This window comes from Aphelocoma coerulescens, chromosome 9 (genome assembly GCF_041296385.1).
Source record: "Aphelocoma coerulescens isolate FSJ_1873_10779 chromosome 9, UR_Acoe_1.0, whole genome shotgun sequence".
NCBI classification, from domain to species: Eukaryota; Metazoa; Chordata; class Aves; order Passeriformes; family Corvidae; genus Aphelocoma; species Aphelocoma coerulescens.
Window position 1 is genome coordinate 12,348,926 of NC_091023.1, and position 23,310 is coordinate 12,372,235.

Below are 23,310 nucleotides of genomic sequence, written 5' to 3' on the forward strand. Positions count from 1 at the left end.
ATCCATTAGATGTTGGGAGGCAGATAAAGCAATATGGCCCTTTTACTAGTCCTCAATTTCAGACTGTTGGAGACAGCTCACTCGTTATATTTTTAAGTGGAAAAATTAGCAACTACTGAGACATTTAGTACTGCAATTGCAGCACAAAATGCTAACTTAAAGTAAGCAGCGAATGTTTAGTGTTGAAATAGGTGGTCAGTTTTTAAATGCAATACAGCTCCTTGTGTTCATTAACAGATTACTGAAATTTTTCCCTTAATATAGAAAATGAGACACTTCACAGAAAAATTATTTTAGTGACTAGTAAACTTTCAGCTGCAGATCAACCTCTTTGAAGAGGTTTATTAGAAATAAAAATGCTGCCATTTTATTTGATTTTTTTTATAACAGAGGAATAGAGACAGCTTGCTAGCTGCTAATACAGCTAGAGAGCTTACTTTAGTTTTTACAAATACATGTAGATTAAATGGTTAAGTCAAAAGCTAGTAATATAAAAAATATAGGAGAGGAACGTGTATATTTAATAGTATTTTGCTGATAGTGTCAACCTTAAAATTATAGTGTGGAAATTAATTTAAAAGTGCTAATCTGAAAATAGCTCCTATAGTCTCACTAAAAGGCAAAATCTTTTTTTACATCATTTCACAAACATGTAGAAAGCAATGTCAGAGAAGAGCAGTATATGCAATGTGCTTTTAATGCAAACCTGTAAGTGAGTGGCCACAACCAAATCCTGAGAGTTTGCTAATTTGAGAGACTAAAACTGACATTTGTCTCCAGCTGTCAGGTCTTTTGGTGGTAAAAAAAGGAATTTAGAAAAAGAAACCCCCAAAACCTCTGCCTTCTGGGGAAGCAAAGGAATAGATAAAAAACCAGCTTCATTTCAAAAGATCTGAAAGCAAACTGACCAGTTTTCATCCTAACTTTGCCAGAGCTTCTGGGATGCCTCTCTAAAGATGCACAACATCCTGAAATCTCACAGTAAAGCAGAAGGAACTGGCCTTTCATCAAAGGTGGTGAAATGCATGGAAAAGGGAACAATGAGGACTGGGTAAAGAGAAATTATTTATATCAGATAAATTTACTTTAGAGTCATATTTATGTCAGAATCTCCACAGCATCTATTGGGATGAAGACTGAATGTGTGAGTGGCAGGAAACGAGACTCCATGGTTTGCCTCAAATTGCTGCAGTAATAAGGCCATACAACAATATCCCCGTTCAGGCTGTTTTCACTGGGGTATGAAGTGTGACTAATCATTTTCTCAATACTAAAGAAAGGACTTAAGGCTTCCTCCACAGACCTGCACCAATGCAGAACCAAAGCTCATGCTTTGTTAATGAGGCTTTTATCTCTGGAGTTGTCTTAGGTTGATTTTATGTTGAAATGAAAGAAAGCAATAAAAGATAGAGGTGAGGGGATATTTTAGGCCCTTGTCTGAGAACTGTTCATTGGTATTGCACCTGGCTGCTTCAAGTAAGACCTGGGCTTCAGTGTTGTACTTGTGTAACCCCAAATGAATTGCTGAATTCAATTTAGATTGGAACTCCCATGGTGACATATAACAGCTTTTATTCTGGACGTGTTAAGAGTGCTTACCCTGTTTGTTCTGAACCTCTGCACTAGCAATAAGACTCCACTGTCCACATTTTAGGCAGCTGATCTTTGGTCTCAGCTTAATACCTTGCTAGAAGATGTACTTTTCTCTAAAAACATGCACCTTTCTCTTTTTCCCTTACTGCCTTAAAAGGCAGTACCTACAGCAGCCCCTGAATTAGCCAGACCCAAGCCCTGACTCCAGTAAGGGATTTGCAGCAGACAAGCTCATTGTCATCTATTTCTGCACAGCAGTGCAAGTGCCTTCTTCTTATCTACGAAGAGCCTGTTTTCCTAATTAGGCTTAGATTTCATCCTGTGCTCCTGGGAGTGGCAGAACTAGAGCTTACAAGAGTTGTGGTCGCTTTCCTTTTGACCTGGAAGCCAAGGTATCCCTTCTCCCTCCTTACTGGCAGGAGTTTTCCTACTCTGTATGACACAGCATGGCACATTACTAATGAATAAAGAAAAGAAAACCACACAGTTTAGAATTTAAAGCCCAGAATATCTTCCTTGTGTAGAATAATGTCAGCTCAGTGAACTAAAGCCCATCAGGCACCAAACTGCCTTGGGCTCACAGTGCTCGGTACTGCAGATAGAAATGTTTTAGTAGATCCCTTCTGAGAGTGTCACAAGAAGTACTGGTCACAGCATTTTAAAAAATCAATGAGGTAGATGGCGGATTCTAGACAAATCACAGCAAACAGATAGGAGAACTGAACAGCATGAGGATAAATGCACTTTGTCAGCAGTATTAAAGAAAATGGAAGTTGGTGACATTTACTCTTGCTATGTCCTAAATACAAAGGTAGCACAAAATTGCCCCAGTGAGGGACCAGATCTTTAGACTCATCCTAGGTACCTCATTCATAGTATGCTGCTTATTTATTTTTGGAGGAAAAGGAGGAAAGGCTTTCCTGCTAGATAGACTCTGTGAGCCCCTGAATAAGAAGGCAGGTGTCACAAAGGCAGACACATCACAAAATGTTCAGACAAGGATTGCTGAAGGTGAGGAAGCAGCAGTAATTTATTATCACAAGATATCACAAGATTTCACTTTATAATGATTTCCCTTTATAATCAAAGGGCTCTGAAAACCAGTAAAGGAACAAAAATTATGCTCTCCAACAATTTTTTCTTTCAAGGTCTATTGTCTTTTTTGTCTTCAATAATGCAGGTCTTTACTGTGTAAAAATCAGAGGTGCTTGGCTGCAATTTTGATGCCTTTACTCTGAGTCCCTATGTGACTTTGAAGATGCATCAGTTGAACACATACATGCAGGCCAATTCCCATACATATGCTTGAGTGTATTTCTGCAGGTAAATTAATCTCTTTTTATTTGAATATCTACTCACTTCCAACAGCTGTAGATAGAGAAGGTCTAACTGAGATGACCATTAAATGCCCATGTTCATCCTGGAACTTTCCCCAGACTGAGTGATCATTTAAATTAGAAAATTTTCTTCATTATAAAACAAGATAACAAGCAATTAATAAATGCTAGATGTACTTTCCTCATTTATTTCAACAAGTGTTTAATTTAAATTTTTTATGATTTTTTTTTCATAGCCTACTAGTAAATACTATGTAATGAAGTTTGCAAATGAAAACAACTCTATTAACACTGATCTTACTCTAGTATTCTGTTATTACAGCTTTGCTCAGCAGTCAGGAATGATATACTTCAGGGCAAATGAGAAAATGCACAAATTAGATTTTACTGTATAAGAATCAATTTATCATGCATATGTCACAGCTTGATGATATAGCTATAAGATTAATAACCATAACATTAATTTTTAATTTCCAGTTCCCAGTATAACAATAATTGTGTAGTCATCCCAGATTTTTATTTTGATTTGCTGTTTCGATCATATCCATTTTTCAACCAGAGTCAGGCCCATATATTGTGTGTTATATATCATGGGATATCTTGAGGCAGAGGAATGAAATATTCTCTAAAATATTGACCTGTAATACTCTCCATTTAAATTTTATTTTAAAAATCTGCAAGCTAAACAAGTGAACCCTACCACCTACTTTACCCACTAAAAAGCCAGTATAGCCCATTATTTCTAAATTATGAAATACTTCAATATTACACTTCAAAAAGCTCAAAATGATTGAAGGACTGCTGTGGAAAGCATTATAAGACTAAAATTATTTTGCAATTACATTACTTAATAGCCACAGGGAAGTACTGATATCTAGTGTTAATCCTTTGAAGTTCATTTAGAAGGAATGAACAGAGAAAACACAATATCCAAGCAATATGAAGATGAATATAGGCATAAATGTCTAATGGAACAAGTTAATTTTTGAAGCATGTCAGCTGAATTCAGAGAGTTCAAACTAGGTGTGTGGTCCATTGAATGCAGTGGTGCAGCTGTGCCATTGCTGGAGTGAGGCTCTCTGGATTCTCATGGTTGCTTTCAAGAACAGGCACAGCAGATTGTAAAACCAGAATGCCCATGCATTGAGGCAGACAAAGGGCAAAGCAAGAAAGCTGGAAAAGACTGGAAGTGGTAGAGTGTGGATTAAGAGCTGGCTGTGTCCTGAAGGATGACTGACTTTTCCTGGGCTCCCCCTGCCTTTTGCAACAGGGGCTTCGTGTGTAACCCACCTGTGTGGGGACTGCACACAACTGCATTTTGCACAGGTTTCCTTAGCACAGGTACGAGAAATCACAGCTGAACCAAAGTCAGTTGAAAATGTCTTAACCAATAGAGTATTTCTCCTGCTGAACTGGGAGTTTAAAATAATATTTTGAAAGGAGGGGAGTTGAAATTATTTCAGAGGAAATTGAGACAAGACGAAAGCAACATCAAAATTGGTTAAGCCAGACAACTAAAGGGTAATGTCAGCACAGTACTAATAAAGTAAATGCATTTATAAAACACAGCTTTGAACTTCTGAAGCCACAAGAAAGGCTCGATGATTTTTTCCATAATAACATCTTCTGACAAAAGCCTTTTACAGAAACTAAGTGACAAAGATTTAACCAGTAAAAGTTTCAAGACTAAACTTTGCCTTCTCACAACAGTGTAATTAAACAATTTCCACCTGAAACTCAGAATCCACGAATAAATACTCATGAAAAAATGCTAGTGACAGACCTAAAAGGGCTTGGTAATTTTTATTAGGATATATGTGTTGGTGAATTAATTGTCTTTCCTACATCAGTTCCTTTTTTGATAAGAATTAGTCATATTTCCCAACAATTTGCTATTTTTTCCCTTAAATTGAAACTTTACTTTGGTTCCAATCTCTTCCTCTGTGTCTGCCTCTGTCCATTTAAAATTCCTTACCACGGCTACTACCACCATCTGTGGTGTTCAATAATTAAGTCTTTTATTTCAGATATTTTATATATTACAGCAGAAAAGAGCAATGAAACACTCTTCAGGGTAACTACCAGGAGAGACTCTGCTGTCTATCACCTCATTTGCAGTATGCAAAAAAGACATATGCCAATTATTTTTGTCTGGACATACAATCTGTTCCTATGCCTGAGAAATGGAAATTACCTTTGGTGCAGCACCTGAGGCTCTGAAAGACATTTAGTGTTTCCTTTACAAATCTACTATTTCTGTGTAGTGTATGATCAATTGTTCAGTTGCTGAAACATAGCATCCTTGTGCTCTGTGAGGAATGCGTTTTAAAACAGTCCTTACTTGGAAGTCACCGGATTAGGAAATCAGTACCTCCAGTAGGAGGCAAGTGATCAACAATCATCCTTCTTTGCTTCTGTTTTTCTGTAGTATTCATGCCACATTTTTAAGAGCTTGTTGAATTTGACCCCAGGCAGCAGCTCAGACTCCCCCAGCTGCTCACTCCCTCCCCCCAGTGGAGTGGGGGAGAGAACGACAAGGTTATGAGTGAGAAACCTTCTTCCTCCAGCTTCTCTTGCTCTGGGATGGGTCAGCTGGGATCAGCTGTCCTCGCTGCATCCCCTCACAGCTTCTCATGCACCCTCAGCCCCTTTGCTGGTGGACTGGGGTGAGGAGCAGGAAATCCCTTGACTCTGTGTAAGTGCTTCTCAGTGATACCTGAAATATCCCTGAATTAACAATGCTGTTTCCAGCACCACATTAGCTACTGTGAAGAAAATTAACACCCAAACCGGTACAGAGCTGTTAAGAGACAAAATGGACTTTAATTCAACCTGGTATCTGATTTTCTTGATGTAATGAAATACCACCCATTTGTTCAGTTCATGTGACACTGTTTTTATTCATTGGCCTGAAGAATTTGGCAGTAAACAGGATGAAAAGTTGTATAATTAGTAAGAGAAAGATGCCAGAAGATGAGGATGTTAATACCCATTCAGAAATAGTTTGATTGTGTGGCTGCTATTAAAAAAGTAACATGATTGCTCCAGAGAACTCAGTAAAAATATAACTGTTGCCTTCAAAAGGCTTTGAACAATTTTGCAAACAAGCCAGCATGGGGGGCATTACCACTCCATTAAGCATTTTTTTTCTCCTGATTTTCCCTGACATGAAGTAGAGCACTAGATTTCAGGGGTGACAACCTCCAGAGCATTAAAAACAATCAAGGTCATACAAACTTTGTTCTTTTGAATCACACTGTACAATAGGATGCTGTAGAGGTAAATTATATCCATTTACAATTTTTGCCTAAACTTCTGTGTACACTTTAATGGAGTCCCTGGGTACATAATTGACTGTGATTGTACAATTTCTTTCCTGGCATTAATGAAAAAACAATCAGATAACACATCTTCCTACCTGTCACTGGGACATGGCTGTGCCAAAGATGTACATGTAGGTGCACCGAAAAAGATGACTTTTTTTCCTAAATGCAGAGGTAGATATCACCCACTGGCCCCTGTTCATTGTTTATTATTGATAATTGGTTGCAATTATTGATAATTGTGAAAAAGGAGAAAGGCCCAGGACACGCAGTGTGTGCAGAGGAGCACACAGTTTCTGGTAATCACATGGCACTGCCTATTTCCTTCCTTGTACTTACTGTTATCTTTGGTCCCATAGCTGGCCAGAAAATAGGGGGATTAATAGAAGAACTAATAGGGATGGGATAATGCAGGGAAGAAAGAGTGAGGACTTGAGCCTGATCTATTATGTCTTTGTCTGGAAGACAATTCAATGTCACTACAGATTTGTTCTTAAAGATGAAACAATCTTCAATATTGCAACAGGCTTTTAGAAGCTTTATATATGATGTCATGCCTAAAATAAACCAGGCCTTTTACCCACACTAGAGGCTATAAAACTGCTTTTATTTAATTAAGTGCAACACTTACCTGTAAGTCCAGCGGCTTCTGCTGATAAGAAGGCACTCCAGGATAGGAGGAAAAACAGACCTGTCTCCAACATAGGAAACTCACACAGCTTTGTAAATTTTGTCAAGTGCTAAAAGATTACTAAGGAAAAATAAAAACCCAGCTGTTTTGTAAGCTAAAATTAGCCCAGGTCTGATAAAGGATGAAAGAAAGCTTCCCCACCATACTCATGTATACATGTTGAATTTGGGAAAAACTGCACAGCTTCTAACTTATCTCAAGGAGGAAAATCCAGAACAGATTTTAAAGTCAGCTATTTTAAGTACTTTTGTGGAGGCTGAATTAATACTTAGTTGGTTGCATTCTTTTTCCCAGAAAAAGGAAAACGAAGTAATTTTGTCCAGCGTTATAAACAAACTGGCATTTGTTTATATATGTGTGAATGCAAGAAAGATCAAAATCACTGATCTTTCTACAGTAGCATTTTATATGAACTGTAAAACACAAGAAAAAATGCAGGGCAACAGACAGACCTTTCATTTCCAGTTTCGTTAAACTGATGGACTTTTCAGTCACACTGACACAGTGTAGTGTTTCCCTTGTATTTTTGTGTAACTGCTGCTAGCCTGGAGTTCATAAATAAGTTGATGTACTTAATAAATTCATGTTTTAGCCTCAAAATACTTCAAAACACATTCCTTAAAATGCAATTATTTACAAATAGAATGATAAAGGCCAGAGACCTGCCTAAAGTTAAATGTAAAAAAGAAATTTGTAGATTCTGACAAATTACACTTCCCGTCAATTTATGATTTGTCTGTTTGTTTGCAAGCACTTGAGCCTAGAGCAAAAGGCATCAGGCTCAAACTAAAGATGGTCAGTGTCAGATATTGCATATTATTTCCAACGTATATAGATTTGCTCCCTGAAAACAAACCATAAAGGATATTAAAGCTGTGACAACAGCATAAGAGGATCCCATGGCAAATGATCCAGCAAAGATCCCCAGAAAATTTCCCACTGACTGGAAGAAAGCAGCAGCATCAAAAGCATTAGGATTCTCCTTAGGACTGTAAATGGATATAGAGCTGAAAAGAAAACAATGGGGTGGGGAGAGGGAGAGAAAAAGGAATAACAAATTCAATCACATTGTAACAATTTTGGAATCAATAATTGAAAATGAACAGTTTTAGGCACGCAAAATGCAAAACAAGACTTCTTTGGGCTAACAGCAGATGAGAGCAAAACAGATGGAGACTAGGGAGAGCCAATTTATTTTCATGGTATCACACTGGAAATAGTCTACTGCCAGTCAATAACACTTTTATATTAGAAGTGCCATAAACAATATTGTTTCCAGGCCAACAAAACATTAAAAGGTGGTAGGTGGATAAGAAAACTGCAGGGAAGATAGATAACTTTGAATTATTTATTGGCCATATGTCCTCAGAGCAGTACACATTTGCAAATATCTTTGATAAAAAGTGCATCTCTGTGGCTGAGGTTCAAATGGGTGACACAAATCACAGCAGGTACCACACGTGCAGCAGCAATTTTATTACAAACCACCAAGTATTTCCTTTCCTGGTGCAACCGTTCATAACCAGAGCTGGAGCTGTAGCAAGAGCTCAGCAATAGGAAACCTTGTGAACAGAATGGATATTGTCCCTCAGAAAGAAACTGCTGCATTTGTCCAAGGTGATCTCCTGTATCCCACCCCAGAGTGCAGCCACCACAAGCATTTTGGAATGGGAAAGGATGCCACCAAAGCCAAGGGGCTGTGCACTAAATAATTCTTTGAGTGTCTCAGTTGTTATTTGCCACGAGTCAGTTATTACCCAGAACACCAGTAACTCCATGTATATATGTATTTTATCTTGTTGAAGTGTTATATTTAGCAGATACAAAATAGCTCTAAGCCTCACAAAATAATTAAGCAACATTTTAGATCTTTATGTTCTCTTGCTTTGAGTACTTTCATGATCCTTGTCAAAGAAAATGTGCTGAGCTTGGCACTGGATTCCAGAATGCACCCTGGATTGCTGGAAAACAATTGGTATTTTAAAAATTAAAAATTTAGAATTTTTAAAAAGTTGTGAATATTTTAAGCTTTTGGATATTAAGAATGTGATCCTTGCAGCCTGATGTTCTTCATTTGGAGATAAGGCTTAAAGTCGAAGTTCTGTATAAAGGATTTTCTAAACAGTTGCATTGAAACAACATGAACACGTGAAAACAGTTCTCATGCTTTCAGTCTGCAAAAACGGCACAAGGATTCTCAAGGCATATGGTGGAGCACCACAGATATGAGGGGTGAATGCTCATGCACTACATGCGGACTAAAATCTGTTCTCTCCAGTTACACTGATTAGCACCACCACAAAATTAGTGAGATGATTTATAGTGGAAAGTGCTATTGATACAAGGACACAAAATACTGGTAGCAGATCAGCAACGTGTTGCTATCTAAATTTTCAGTCCTTTTTCAAGGGTGACTTTCTTAGACCAGGGGATCAGTTATAATTCTTTGTTTCTCCTGCCTAAAAGCTTGTAGGTGTGTCTTGACAGCAAAGCAGCCACTTGGTTCTTTGATGTTTGTCCCAGCCAAGTACACAGTCTGCAGCTGCTGGTCTGTTTCACTTAGTGAATTATAAATCAGGAAATGATCTTTTGTGCCAGTGGTGCTGTGGCCTGCATTGAGTGGTGAATTCAAAGAGGTCCTAAAATCAAGGAAAATGGTTCTATTAGAATGATGGGTATCTGACCATGGTAGGGATGCTCAGTAACAAAAAAGGTCTTGACATGGAATGAAAATGTTTAGTCAAATGTAACCTATAGTCAGTAAATGGCTTTTTATTGAGTATGTCAATCTTAGGGCAAGAAAAGTTGACTTTATTTAGACTGGTTAGGGTTACAGTTTGCCCTCCAATCTACCAACAGGTTTCAGGTATGAAGAAAACTAGAAGAAAGCATGATATTCTTAATGTAGTTAATTCAGGAACAAATATGAAGTGACTCATTCTCACTGAGAAATTTTTCTACTCAGTGTGCCCCCCATGATTTTTTAAAAGCACCATATCACAACATATGCTCATTATGCTAACTATAGTTTCAGGTCTAAATCTTTCCACTGAACTCCTGTTTCCCTGCAGCTCAAAGAATATTTACATCTACTTTTCATTTTGCATTATTCTGTACTAGAGCTATTTATTTTTCTAGATATGTTTCTTTTTAGCACTAACATTTAATCCTTTCAATGCACACTGATTTACCTGGCAGTTTTCCTAGATAAGCTGCAATTTAACAGAACGGGATTTTATCCTGCTTATTCCAGTACTTCCTCCCAAACTAATTATTTGACCTAAAAACACAACTGCAAAGTTTAACACTGGAAAGAACCATAATTAAAATTATAGTGCCTCTACTCTTCTTCCTTTTCCTTGGAGAGCAATTCAAGAGGCCTGCTGGCATGACCTGCCATCTCTGCTATCTGCTCTTTGTACAGAGGGGTTGATTGCAATTCATTAATAAGAAGTGTGGGACAGTTTGATACTAAATTTTAAACTGTGTTTAGTTTTCAGAGGCTTTCTAAACGCTGAACTAGTTTAAGAAGAAGAAGAAAAGAGTTTATTTTTGTAAATTTGTATCAGAGGTGGATTAAGGGAGTCCTCAAAGTAAGTGCAGTAGAGAACTGTTTTCAGAGACTGATAAATGAACAGATTTAATGGCAAAGGCCTGCTTTATTTGCCACCCATAATGAGAAAGAGTGCAGGGATAGGAATTAGAGATTTTTTTTGGCTCCTCACTGAACGCTCAATATATGTATGTCACAGACACCTGTCCAGTCCCTACTACCTGTCTGTATGTGAGCTTGGTAGCCTCTGCCTCTCCTTCTGGTTGGAGTCAGGAATAATACTTCACTTCCTGGCTGGTTCTTATAAGGATTAGCCAGCACTTTCTATATTAGAAAGCTATTTAACAGATCTCTTTTTATTTCCATGTCTTCTGTGTTTCCTTGAGCAAACAACATCGGACAGGGTCAAGTGCTTTCACAGCTTTCAAAAAAGGAGATATAGGCAATACTTATTTATACAATATATTGCAAGTTAGGGTGGTAGCTTTTGCTTGAAGTGGATGAAGGATTAACAGTCCGTGTCAGTAGTACCAAGCTAATCATTCCACTTCCCTCCCCTCATCTGTTAAGATCACTTTAGGATGAAAGCTCAGCATGACAAACTCTTTCTACACGCTTCATAGGGATCTAATACTAAAGGTCTGCATGACAGAAGGGCTATTGCAATAGAAAGCATCCAGTCATGTTTCCAGTTACATCTTAATTGAGTACTTTTTGCATCTTCAGTTATTCTAAGCAAAATCTCATTTATTCATAAGATCTTTTTCTTCCTGTTAGTTTTCACAGCCTGTGAGTACAGCACAATGTATTTTCCTTGGAAAAAAGAAATAAAATGGAAAGCATTTAGCATTACAGCAGATATTTTTCAGTAATTCATGCAAATTTTTAGAGGAAAAATATGTTGTTGGGGTAAATCTTGTATCCTACTTTTGTTTCTGTCCAAACCTGATGTACAGAGGGCTAATGTGGCAATATCTCTAAATAAAGAGATATTAGTCAGCTTTAACTTGCAGAACAACATAAAGACTCTCTGTTTTGATATAAGACAAAGTGATGCAACACCTGTATTGGATGAATTTTAGGAAAACATTATGCTGAAGAAAATACATTCAAGCATCAGAAGGAAAATGTGTGCAAACAGCAGGAAATTTCTAATAGAATTATGTAGAATCAGTTATTAGAAATAACCAGTAAACAGACTATTTTATTCCTGTCTTCCTCCTGTCTATTTGACCAACATGAAAATAAACAGCTCTGGAGAGGAACATTCGTTCCACTGGCTAAGCCAAATGGTTTCCTTTATCCAGGTGCCCTTCTTTCTCCTTGCCACTTCGTCACGTGCCATGTAATACTGCCCAGAAGACAATCAGGAACAATGTGAAGAAAAGAAAAAAATACCTGAAAATACAGGAAGGTCAGATGTTCCCTAAAATACCTTCATTGAATAAAGTGGGATCTCCCTCAGGTGATAAATAATTATAGCACTACATGGTGATTTCATCAGCTGCTAATTAAGAAAAATAAAACAGGCCAGAAAAAAGTATTCCAGAGTTCAAGGTTGTTTTTAAGAGAGAAAGAAGGTTCTTGTTCCTGAGATTATAATTATGCAGAAAAAGGTAGGTCACTACAGCATGTTTGAAAACTTGGATCTTTCAGAGAAGTGGATTGAAGCAAACAATTTCTGTTCCCACACAATTTTTGACTGTATACTTTTCCTAAGAGTGTTGGAAGAAAGACGAAAAGTCAGAGCTGTAATTTACCCACAATATGTGTTTGAACTAGAAGCCAGAAGTGAAAGCCCATTCATGGCACCAGACACACCCACACCTTCTCTTGGCAAGTCGTAGGCTGGTAGAGCCTTCTTAGGCTTCCTCACAAAAGATCTCACACAGGAAGAGCAAGTAGATGAACTATAAAGATAAAAAGAAATGAAGTTTGGGATGTGACTGTGCCAAGCCAATAAAAGCACGTATGAAGCAGAGAGGCTTTGCAGGCAGTTAAGGCAAAGAAGAGACACACCAGAGCAGGAAGGCTTAAGGAATAGCAGAAGCAGTCAATTTTAACGGTTTTGAAGCAAATATATGGAGATCTTCTAGACAAAAATTTCAAACAATGAACAAACTTACTGTATTTTTCAGATGTGTTAAAAGAGTGACCAGTACATTAAAAGAACACAGAGGAGTCTTTTGTACATCCTTCTGTATAAAGGAATCTGTCTCCACGGAATTAATTCCTGGCAATATTTGCATATTTTTAGATGTTTAAGGTTCCTGAAACAGAGACTTTGCAGAAATAGAGATATTAAGATTTCTGTTTACATAGATCTTTATATAAGAACTGAAAAAGAAAAAGGTACTGGTAGTTGAATTACTGCCCAAGTGGCCAGCATTTGAACCTTCATTATGGATACCCAAAATTTTATTCTCCTTGGCAATACAGCATATCATGGTTTTTATTCCACTTATAGCCTGGTTTCATCACACTGCTACTAATATTATTGTTTTTACTTCTAGAAAAAGGTCTAGCAGTTGTTTTAGAAAATATTTTCTATCTGGGTTTACACTCTGTTTCTTTTTTTCTGTGTCATGGCTTATTTTCTTCCTGTTTTCTGACCATACTTTGTTCCTTTGTAGGCTTTTCCAGAATTTCTAAAATACTAGGGGACATTTTATCTTGATTACTTTAAACTAAGCTAACACTTACTGTTGTATATAAGCTTTTATTGTTTTTACACTGTAACTCTCTTCAGTTTTCTTCTGTGTCCAGGCCTGAGCTGATACACAGCAGCAGCTTGTCAGAGAAAACAACAAATAAATAGTTTGTATTGTTCTAGGTAGGCTTTCCCTAATGCAGATCTTGGTTCTCATCTACCCCCAAACATCAGGGACTGCAGAAAATCTGTCATTCTCCCTCCTTCTCTGTCTCCCAACCTATTATCCTTAGCAAGTCTGTTCTACCTCCTTAGGGAACCTTGGAAATCATCTATCCTGGTGATCCCATTCTTGCCCTAAAATTTCACCACTTTTGCCATAAAAGGACCTGGTATCTCACCCACCTGGATGGGGTTGAACTCAGCTTCCCTGGTGCCCAGAAAAAACTCTGCAAGTCCCTGCTGACAGAGGTGCTGGACACCCTGCATCCTTCTGATCCTGCTCAGAACTTGCTCACCACAGGGCTGCAGTCACTACAGACTCGTAGAAAGGAGACATGGGATGATAGTTTTGACAATAAGTAATGACCTAATGGGCCTGCAGGCAGAGCAATTTCAAGTCTAACATCATTTCTGATCTGGTGTGGAGCTTCTCTACCCCAGTGCATCTGAGAAATGGTGTGCACTGTCATCTGCACAAGTATCTTATCTTATTACCTTGTTCCAACCTGTTTTTATCTTTGACTGAAAGACATTCTGATGAACAGCAACATGGGCTTAAAATCTATGTAAAAGAAAACTAAGGCTTTAACAGTAAAATATGTTTGTGTATCTCTGAGGCTCGGCATAGGAATGTTTCATTCTCAAATGACTGCTATTTCGTCTAAATGTCTAATTTTCATTAATCTATTTGGAAATATCACAGTCACAGTGACAACTCTTTCCTCTCCCATATCTTTGTGAGGAATGAAGCACATCAGCAGAAAACAGATGGCTGATAGTGGGTCATCTGTGACATGTGCTGCATTCTGTGTTATGTGTCTGACTGTCCTTACTTATGAGCTGATGATATCAAAAGGCACAAAATTTACATATTCCTGTGCCTGCAAATATGATCCTTTCTCGTTGGATATCAGAACTGTAATCCAACTCACTCTTAAATTCCCATTCTTTTTAAACCTTGCGTGAAGAGGAAAGGCCTGTGTGTATCTAGAGCAGCTTGAAGTCTGTCCTCCCAGTTAGGCTTTTTAGTGGCTTCAGCAACTGGGAAGATGCACATAGTGCTAAGAAAGTAGAAACAAAGAATCAACCACCAAGGAAGAGATAAATGTATAAATAAATTATGATTGTATTAATAAAAAGAGCTGGACTTCTCCCCTGCCTTACATCTCTTTGTAATCACTTATGCTTATGCAAAATAGTACTTGCGAGGTAGAACAGTACTGTAAAAATATGCATTTTTTCTGCAAAGAGAACATGATTGTAAAAGTCACAAACCATCAGCCCTCTGAGATAACAAGAAACAATGAACAAGGAACAAATTCTTCAGTCAATATCTGGAAGGAAAAATGAAATAGTTTTCTATGTTATTTAAACCAAATCTGCTGCATGATGCTAATTGTGCCATAAGCGGAATTAGATGTGCTGCATGTGTTTAAACTCTTGCTAATGTTGGTCCATGAGCCATCTTTTTGCCTCCCTACCCCTGCCACCCGAGTTGGGAGCTATCGTCCAGTCCCAGTTCTCGCACTTCTAGACCCATCAGCCAAACGTGTAACATGATCTAAAGATCTGTATTTCTCTGATAACAGTGGGCAGCACTTTTCTTCATATACAGCTACATCTCTATCTCCTACTAGCTTTACATTATTCTTCTTCATTATAACATTCTTCACCTTTGTGTTATCTTTCAATTTTTTACTTGTGAGCCACTAGTCTCCAAAGTTACTTAGAAAAGAGATGAAAAATATTTATCAGGAACATTTACACAACCTTCCCTTTATGTGACAGTTCTTCTCATTAGTGCATGGAGATGAGACCCTGGAATAAGGATTTTCTGTGAAAATGATATATCTCTCTTGAAAGTCAAAAATTGAGTTAATGTGCAACTGCAAGTGTTCTGTCAGCATAGGAAAGAGTTTAATGTGTTCCTGGAGGCCTAATTCGATCTATGCCTCAGGTTTATTTGCACCAAAGTGGCAAAATGTGATACTGTGGGACTTCATTTACTCTACAAACAGAGTGCAAAGAATAAAACAGCAGAGCACATTCACAAGACACTGACTGATGTATCCTTAAGGGGTAGGGAAGGTGATTACTGGAAGAATGGGTAGTCTTAATTTAACCCCCCTTTTTGTACTAAAATTTTTGGGATAACTCAAGGATGAGGTAACAGAACCTTTCAACTACCCTTGTCTTTTACAGTGACTTCACTCCTGCAAACAAATTATACATTTATCTATGTCCATTGAACTCCACCTGCCTGTTGATAAAATGATGCAGGCTGATAGTTGCCTGCTTGGAGCATTACAACGCTGCAGCAGATTAGCAGGAAATCACTGTGATTTACTGTCATCCTGCTCTAGAGGAGAAACTGCCTCAAATTACCCTTACAGTGATGAGTATCTGAAGTAACTCCACTGATTCAGTGCAGTTGTTCTAGATGTACACTAGTGTTACAAAAAAAAGCAGGATACAACCTAAACACTTCAAGGAAGGTTTTAAGCAGCTTGGTTAGCCATGAAGAATCCTTTGCTCTTATGGGTAACTAGCAGAGCTTAAATGGAAACAGTTTCCACTAAACCTTTATCAAATAATAATTTTCTTAGAATCACAGAGCCCATGATTTTGTTCAGGAGCAGTTTAAGATTGAAACAACAGAAAATGATGTATATTTTATGCCGATAGTATTCCCTTCATTTAGGATTTGAGTCATTGTCATAACACTGCAGGAGAACCCGCTAGACCTGGGTGCACTGTGACATACCCAGGGATGAATAGCAACATTTCCTTTGAAATGACAGCTGCTTCTTATCCTTCACAAATGCATAGTCCTACTCACCTCACCCTCCTCCAGCATTTAAACCAACTTGTCCCTGAGATTTAGCCAGTTAAACACTACTACAATACACTGTAATCTTCTCTGAAATCCCCTTGAATGAATGTGAACAAAGGAGTGAGGGGCAATATCAGACTGCTTAGCTGATGAATGGAAGAACATATACAGCAGGTTCTTATTTAATATTCAAAGGACCTTATTCTTCTGTGACCTCTGCTTATGAAAATCCTGAGACTGATGCGTTCAAGGGTGGTGCAACCCCTGTCTTTTCACAGATGACATTCCGAATTGAGTGGGAGCCTGTCTGTACACACAGCTCAGTACTCCCAGAGACAGTGAGAGGGAGCTCTAAGTGCCCAGTGTGCCTCACCTTGATGAAAACAGACTCTTTGCTCACTGCTTCTCTCCTGTCGGTGAGACAGGAAAGGACCCCATTCTCACCACTGGTCTGCCAAGCCTTGGCTGCCCAATGTAACTGCCCTGCTTGAAGTGTAACAGGGGGTGTAAAGCTTACCTAGGAATGTTGAAGAGGAAGGACAGAATTGGAACCATGCTGTTGGGAATATGCTACAAAGAATTGAAAGGTTAAGTGAGAAAGCAGGAAAAAGAAAACTGTCTGTGATTTCTACCAAATGCCAGTTTTTTATTCTACCAGTCATATATTCTATCAGATCTCATTATAAAAATAGAATGTACAAATTCTATGCTTTCATAGATTTTTCTCAGGTACAAGGTGTAATTTTGTTTTTTCTTCTGTTTTTCTCTGTTACCTCCCTGAAATAAGTTGTCCATGACACAAAAGTAATTTAATGAAGTCAGACTGTATGATAATTTTTTGCAACAAACCTAGAGCTTAGTACATATGGGTACTCTTTGTCTTTTAAGAGATTTTTAAGCTACTGTTTGTGTTTAAATTACTATATCCTAGATACAGCTAAGTGTGCTGCTAGAGGATGTAGGTAGTCCCTGGAGGAGATGTATGGTCTACTGCCAATACTATGGGGCTGTGCCAAATTTCTGGCCTATCAACAGCCTTGGGCTTCTTCACTTCCAGCATGTGTTCTGTCAGAGATTAAGAAAGTAGCCTCTAGTCTACTGCCTTCACTGAACTTCAGCATCTTTAGGAACCTCTGAACAGAGCAGTACACTGGGGGGCCTGATGCTGGATGTAATTGATAAATATAAGGTACACTGAATCCCACAAAAATTAGAGTGGAAGTAGTATGAAAGTCTGTCCAAAGTTTTTTCTATTTCAGTGTTCTCCCCAGCTCTGCCTAAGACTTTATAATAATCCTTGGTATGTGGTATATCATCCCTGTATAGTCTGTGCATGCAAAACAGATTCTTTCATAGTCAGAACGGGGTTAAATAAGAAAAATCTGCATTTCATATAGCTTTTTAATATCTGTCTATCTCCTCAGATTCTTAGAGATTTTTTTTTTTTTAAAGGATTAATGCTCCAAGAAATATTGTCAATAGATGCAAACAAAATGGTTCACATGATTTCTAATGTGGCCAGACCATACATTAGATGACCCTACCTCAGTCCTGACTTGGAACAACATAACCTTGAGGCTGGTGCCAAACATCCCTCTTTAGCCACATTTTACTCAGGAAAACAGTTCTCTTCTGTCAGGTAACACAGTACAGTGCAAGGGATAGGAAGGGCAGGACAGTTCACTTGGAACTGTTTTGTGTTAGCACTGCAAGCTGCCTATGGAGTTTTTCCTTGCATTAGTCATTAGCACGCCTCAAGGATGGGTCACATCATTTTTTCCCCCAATGAAGACACACCCTGTGTTCTCAGTTGTCTGTTTCTGTGCTGCAGTTGAGAACATAGCTGCTATGGGAACAGGATTTTCAGAGCTCCATACCACTATTGATTGATTTTTCCACGTGCCCACCAAACAGCTGATAATTTTTGCCTCTTGCTAATCTGGATTTGAGATGAGCCAGTAATCTAAAGAAGAAAATCTTTTTAATCTCCTGAGCTGTTCAATCCCGCCTACATTTCATTATTGAAAATATTTTCTATATTTTTCTTTTAAAAAATGGAACAGCTAGGGAAAAATGACTCGGGCATTGTCTGAATGAATACTATCCTGATAACAAAGCTTCTCTCACAAATATTAGTTCCACTTCTATTGCTTTATAATAAATGGTTGCAGCTGTTGCCAGGGCAATTTTAGTTTTTAAAAATGTATCCAACTGAAGACAAGGAATGCAGCTGTTGTTATGAGAAAGTCTAAAATAAATCCAGATGTGAATTGCATGATCTAGTGTTGGCAGTAATAATGTCAGAAACAAAACATGTTACATGTTTTGTTTTCTTGATATAATAGAGTTGAGGATGGGGATTTAGACATATTCTGAATTGTAAGTCTCTGTTCCTGATCCAAATATAGCAAATAAACAGAATGAAATTTCACCTTAGAAAGAGGCATTTCATTTGCTAGAAAAGCTGGTCAGCCTTGCATAGAGAGTGGTAGTAATATTCCAGTAGAAAAAAGGGGGGCCTCAAGGTCTCCTCATTTACCTTTCTGCTAATATGCTAATATTTTATTTTTTACATCTTAACAAATAGAAAAATACCAGCCATGGTAGAAATCCTAAAATTGCAATATTGCCTATTGCTTACTACCTTATCACTCTATAGCCTGAAGTTCTTTAAGCTGTTATACCTTTAATGTTAGAACATTAAAACAAAATTACTGGACAGTGCTCTATTAAGAAAGCATAATACAACAAGTCCCAGTACATGTACTAATAGTCATCCACTGGAAAAATCCACTGTGCTGGGAAGGTAAATAGTCCATTTAAGTCTCTTTTGGGAAAAAAATATTTAAAGATAGAATTTCTGAGATGGTGATAGAAGAATAGGTCCAGACTTATTTGAAAGTGAGCTTTACCTCTGGTAAATGCTGACTGAAAAGCAATAGCTCAAAGCACGAGCAGAGAGGTGTTTAGAGGCAGCCTGCACAATCTGACAGGGAATGGGACTCGGGCAGGATGGCACATGGGCTGAGAGGTGGCTTTGCATCCGTCTTGTACCTTTTCTCCTTGCCTTGGAGCTGCAAAGGCTGCTCTGTCTGAAGCTCTTAGAAACTGTAGCTGGCTCTCCACAGGCTCGGGGGTTCATTTCAGCAGCTTGGGGCTGCAGAGAACAGAGACGGGGCCGCTGAACCTTGCAGAAATTGGTTTGCTCAAGCGTTAAGTCAATGCTGATTATGACACCTGCCAATGCCTCTTGTCAATCTGGAGGATTACTGAACTTCACTCATGGTAAAATTAAACAAAGAGAGGGAATCACCACTTAGGCAGGGAAGTTGATGTGGATAGAATTTCAGTCCCAAATTCTAAAGCAATCAACATAGTAAAACATTCTTTTTATCCTTAAGGATTACAGCAAGAAGAGAAAACAAGAAAACACACAGAAATATACACTCATTCTGTATCTCTGACTTCCATCTTTGGGGATATTTTACTCAAAATAATTGGAAGACTGTATTTTTTTTTATCCTTTGTGCAGGAGTTTCAAATGATAAGTCACCTTTAAGCCTTGCTACATAAACAAATGCTACTTGAAGAAAATCTAAAAGTTAATGGGAATCTTCAAAATAATCTGGATAATAAAATCCTACCCACCCTAATTTCCTAAACGTAAACCACTCGATCAAAGATACCTAATACCAAATATACCGGATGAGAGTTTTTGCTTTGATAAGAATTCATTATTCATAAGGACACATGCTAAGGCTTTTGGACACAACTGCCAGCTGATCGTGAATTATTCCTCACTGCCAAGATTGAAAGAGTTAAGGAACATCTTCCTTTGTTAAAATTAAGGTATATGCTATTGGCCTATCCAATGCACTGTGAAAAATCACACAGAAATGATAGGCAGCCAAACAGACAATTTTTCCTTCTGGCTTTGTAAAGACTCCATTGATTTATGGACAAACATGTAGTATAACACATTAATTTCCACCACGTAGTTTAAAAAGAAATACTTTCCCTAGACAGGAAGTTCTATGAGACTTAAACACAGCTATTAATGAGGAAAATAATTCTGCCTAGCTTCATTACCCTCATAATTAGTGGAACGTAGGAGTCTTACCTCAGAAACTTTTGCATTCACTTCATTCTAACAGTGCACAATGAAAATACTCTCCAAGCTATGGACTAAGTCCTGCTAATGCTAAAAATAAAATATAAAACTGTGAGCATCCTATAATGAGAGTTTGGAAATACCTTTAACCTTACTCTCTAGGAATAAAATACTGTAATAAAGAAGATGTACACAGTTAAATGGCTCAGGAGGCTGAAATTTTCTTCAGGAATATTTTCATCTAGCTGTAACCCTCTCCCAGTGTGTTTGAGGCAGGGAACAGCAGCCTGCTAGGCACTCTATTATTCTCATTTCTCTCACTATCGCTTCTGGCTGTGCTTGCTACAGATCAGTAGAACAATGTGGAAAGAAAAAACTGTTTGATTTCTTTTAAGTGAAAATAAAGTAAACATGAAGTGAATGGGGATACAAAATGAAAATGCTTTAAAGTCTGAAAATTATATCACTTTTGTGAGATTTTGTAATGGAGAAATTACTAAGGGAAAAATGTGAATATCAGTTTATTCAATGTATTATTGGGATACTACTTTGTTCAAAGTTCTAATCATATTTAAACATTACTTTTCAAAATCCAAATCTAGTGTCACTATGACTTCCCAGAAACGTGCTGAAATTTCATTAGGAATCCAAATAACATACACACGTATATTACATTCAGAATATGTAGATCATTATAATCAACAATTAGTTAGGGAACATCAGAGTTCCAAACACATTAAGAGCAAACTGATAAAAAGACTGGATGTCTTTCCTTGGTACAATGGTCTTTACAGGGAATGCTCATAAGTCCCATTGCCCTAAAAACAGCAGAAATGAACCAGCTCTGTCACAGTGAGGTCTCTCAGGGCCACTTGCACAAGTGCTGCCCTGAGTCTTTCCTGTCTCTCTCACGGCTCGTGACTTTGCCAAAATGCTACCATTGAGACGTCATGGCCACGTTGCATTTGTAATTTCCATGAAGATTTTTTTTTTCTTGTCATTTTTATTTTTTCCCCTCTAAATTGGCATTCTGTAGAGCCAGTATAGAGAAAATACCTTTGTGCTTATCTTGGACAGAAACCTTACAGCCACATAATTACAAAGCTTTCTCACTGTACCACTTTGAAATTCAGACTTGTCATTTCTAAGGGGAGGAAAGAGGAAATTACCCATCTGTTTCCTACATATCTTTTGCCCTTGTGAAAATGTGACAAAATTATGCAAATTTTTAAAGGTTTCTGAAGTGTTTAGTTGACAAATCTCAGTGGAGATCTGATAAACTTCGTCAACTAAAAATCTTCCAAGATCTCATTTTTTTAGGCATGTACCATCTAAAACTTAAATATGTGGTTTTTTCCCTGCAACTGCTGGTCCCCAGACTCAGCCAGCTGCTGTCCCCAGCCTTCAGAGCTGACCTTCACATCACCCCTCTTGTCCTCGTTACCTCCTCTGTTTGTCACAGCGTAGTAAGAAGGATAGTGAAGAGGTGCTTGCACCAGAAATGAAGTCAGGCTCTCTCTTGGCTTTAGGGTATGAAGGATGTTGGAATTTACAGTCCTAGATTATCTCTAGAAATAATTTCTTTCTATCTCTGATGGGAGACCTAGGCACTGGTGAGTGCAACAGAAGTGGTGGAGTAGGCCATGCAGCTCAGGGGAATGGGTAGAGAGAGATGGGGAAGGTGACCATTGTCTTGTGAAAAGAAAAAGGAGAGAGAAGGAATAAGATTGAGACCAGTACAAAAGCAAGTGGAAACAAGGAGAGAGTGGAGCTCTGTAACCACTGGAATAAATTCTAAGAATAGAAATTTGCTGAGTCTCAGCATTTAAGTAGCTGCAAAGTGCAGTAACTAGAGGTTTGCAGTCACTCCTGCTGTGCCTGGCACTGAGGGAAGGCAGCTGGTGCTACTGTTATCAATTATTCTCTTTGCTCAAGTGACAAAAATATATCCTGAAACCACTAAAGTTCCTAGTCCAAAAGGTGAAACATGCACACTGAAATGATGTCTTGGGTATGGAGAGTGGGGGGTTTCTGTATATGAAAAAATAAACTTAAAAATTACATTTTATTAAAATGTTTACAAAAGGTACCTCTCAATTCCTCCTTTGAAAGATATGAAAATTTTTGGGCATTATGTAACTTTTGAATTTTTGATAACATTTGCATTATTTTGATGTGCTTTATGGACAGTTCCCCATGCACAAAGAAAAAAAAAATTATTTGCACATATGCACATGGAAAAGAATTTCATGGAGAGTTATGTTAGTTTTAACAGCCTCAGTAGCTTAAGGATTTGAGTCTTAAAAGATCAAGGCTTGCAGCAGGAAGCAGTTTACCTGATACTGTTGGTAAAAAAAAAAACGGCTTAGAGCAGGTCAGAATGATGAAATTCAAATTGAACTGTAGCACAAAGTTCTGGAGGGGTTCACAGAGGCATCACAAGATACATCAGTCTTTCCTGGAGTTCCTGGGTAGCCACAGGAAATAGTCCATTCTCCCACAGTAGCAATGGGTTCTTCCTTCATATAATCATAACCTGATCGCCAAAGAATAACAGATTTTTTGTGGAGTATCCTGTTGTGACAAACTCTCCTCTCTTTGAGACAGCTGTGCTTTCCAATACTGTATTTCTGGGAAGGATTTGGGCAGGGCAGGCTACCCTGCAAATGAAATGGTGGAAAGGTCTCCCTCACCTTTCTGACACACATTCCTCCTTTGTCTTCTCTGCCAGGAGACATGAAACGTATGTTGATTTATTGCAAGAGCCAGACAGACTCTTACATGCAGTATTTCATCCAGAGAGGATGAAATGAGCTTTCTTTTGGAGTACTTCAAGGGAAATAATATCAATACTATGATTTTAAACTGAAAGGGAGTTGTCTCTGTAAGAAAAATTAGACTCTGTATGTAATTATCTTGCTCTCAGGAAAAATCTGTCTCATTCACTGGAGCCAGGTTATCTGGACAAGAAAAAACATCTGGAAGAGCTCAAAAACC

At 38.0% G+C, this 23,310-nt stretch overlaps 1 protein-coding gene across 2 annotated transcripts in view; it reads right to left on the reverse strand.

Annotated features, from left to right (window-relative positions):
* SLC9A9 (solute carrier family 9 member A9) overlaps positions 1 to 23,310 on the reverse strand; it is a 181,325-nt gene that overhangs the window by 104,178 nt on the left and 53,837 nt on the right. For both annotated transcript variants that reach the window (XM_069024609.1, XM_069024608.1), the window contains exons 7-8: positions 7,813 to 7,951; positions 6,885 to 6,990 (exon numbers count right to left, since the gene is read on the reverse strand). In XM_069024609.1, coding sequence (XP_068880710.1) covers positions 6,885 to 6,990; positions 7,813 to 7,951 — 245 coding nt within the window. The remainder of the gene's footprint in view (positions 1 to 6,884; positions 6,991 to 7,812; positions 7,952 to 23,310) is intronic.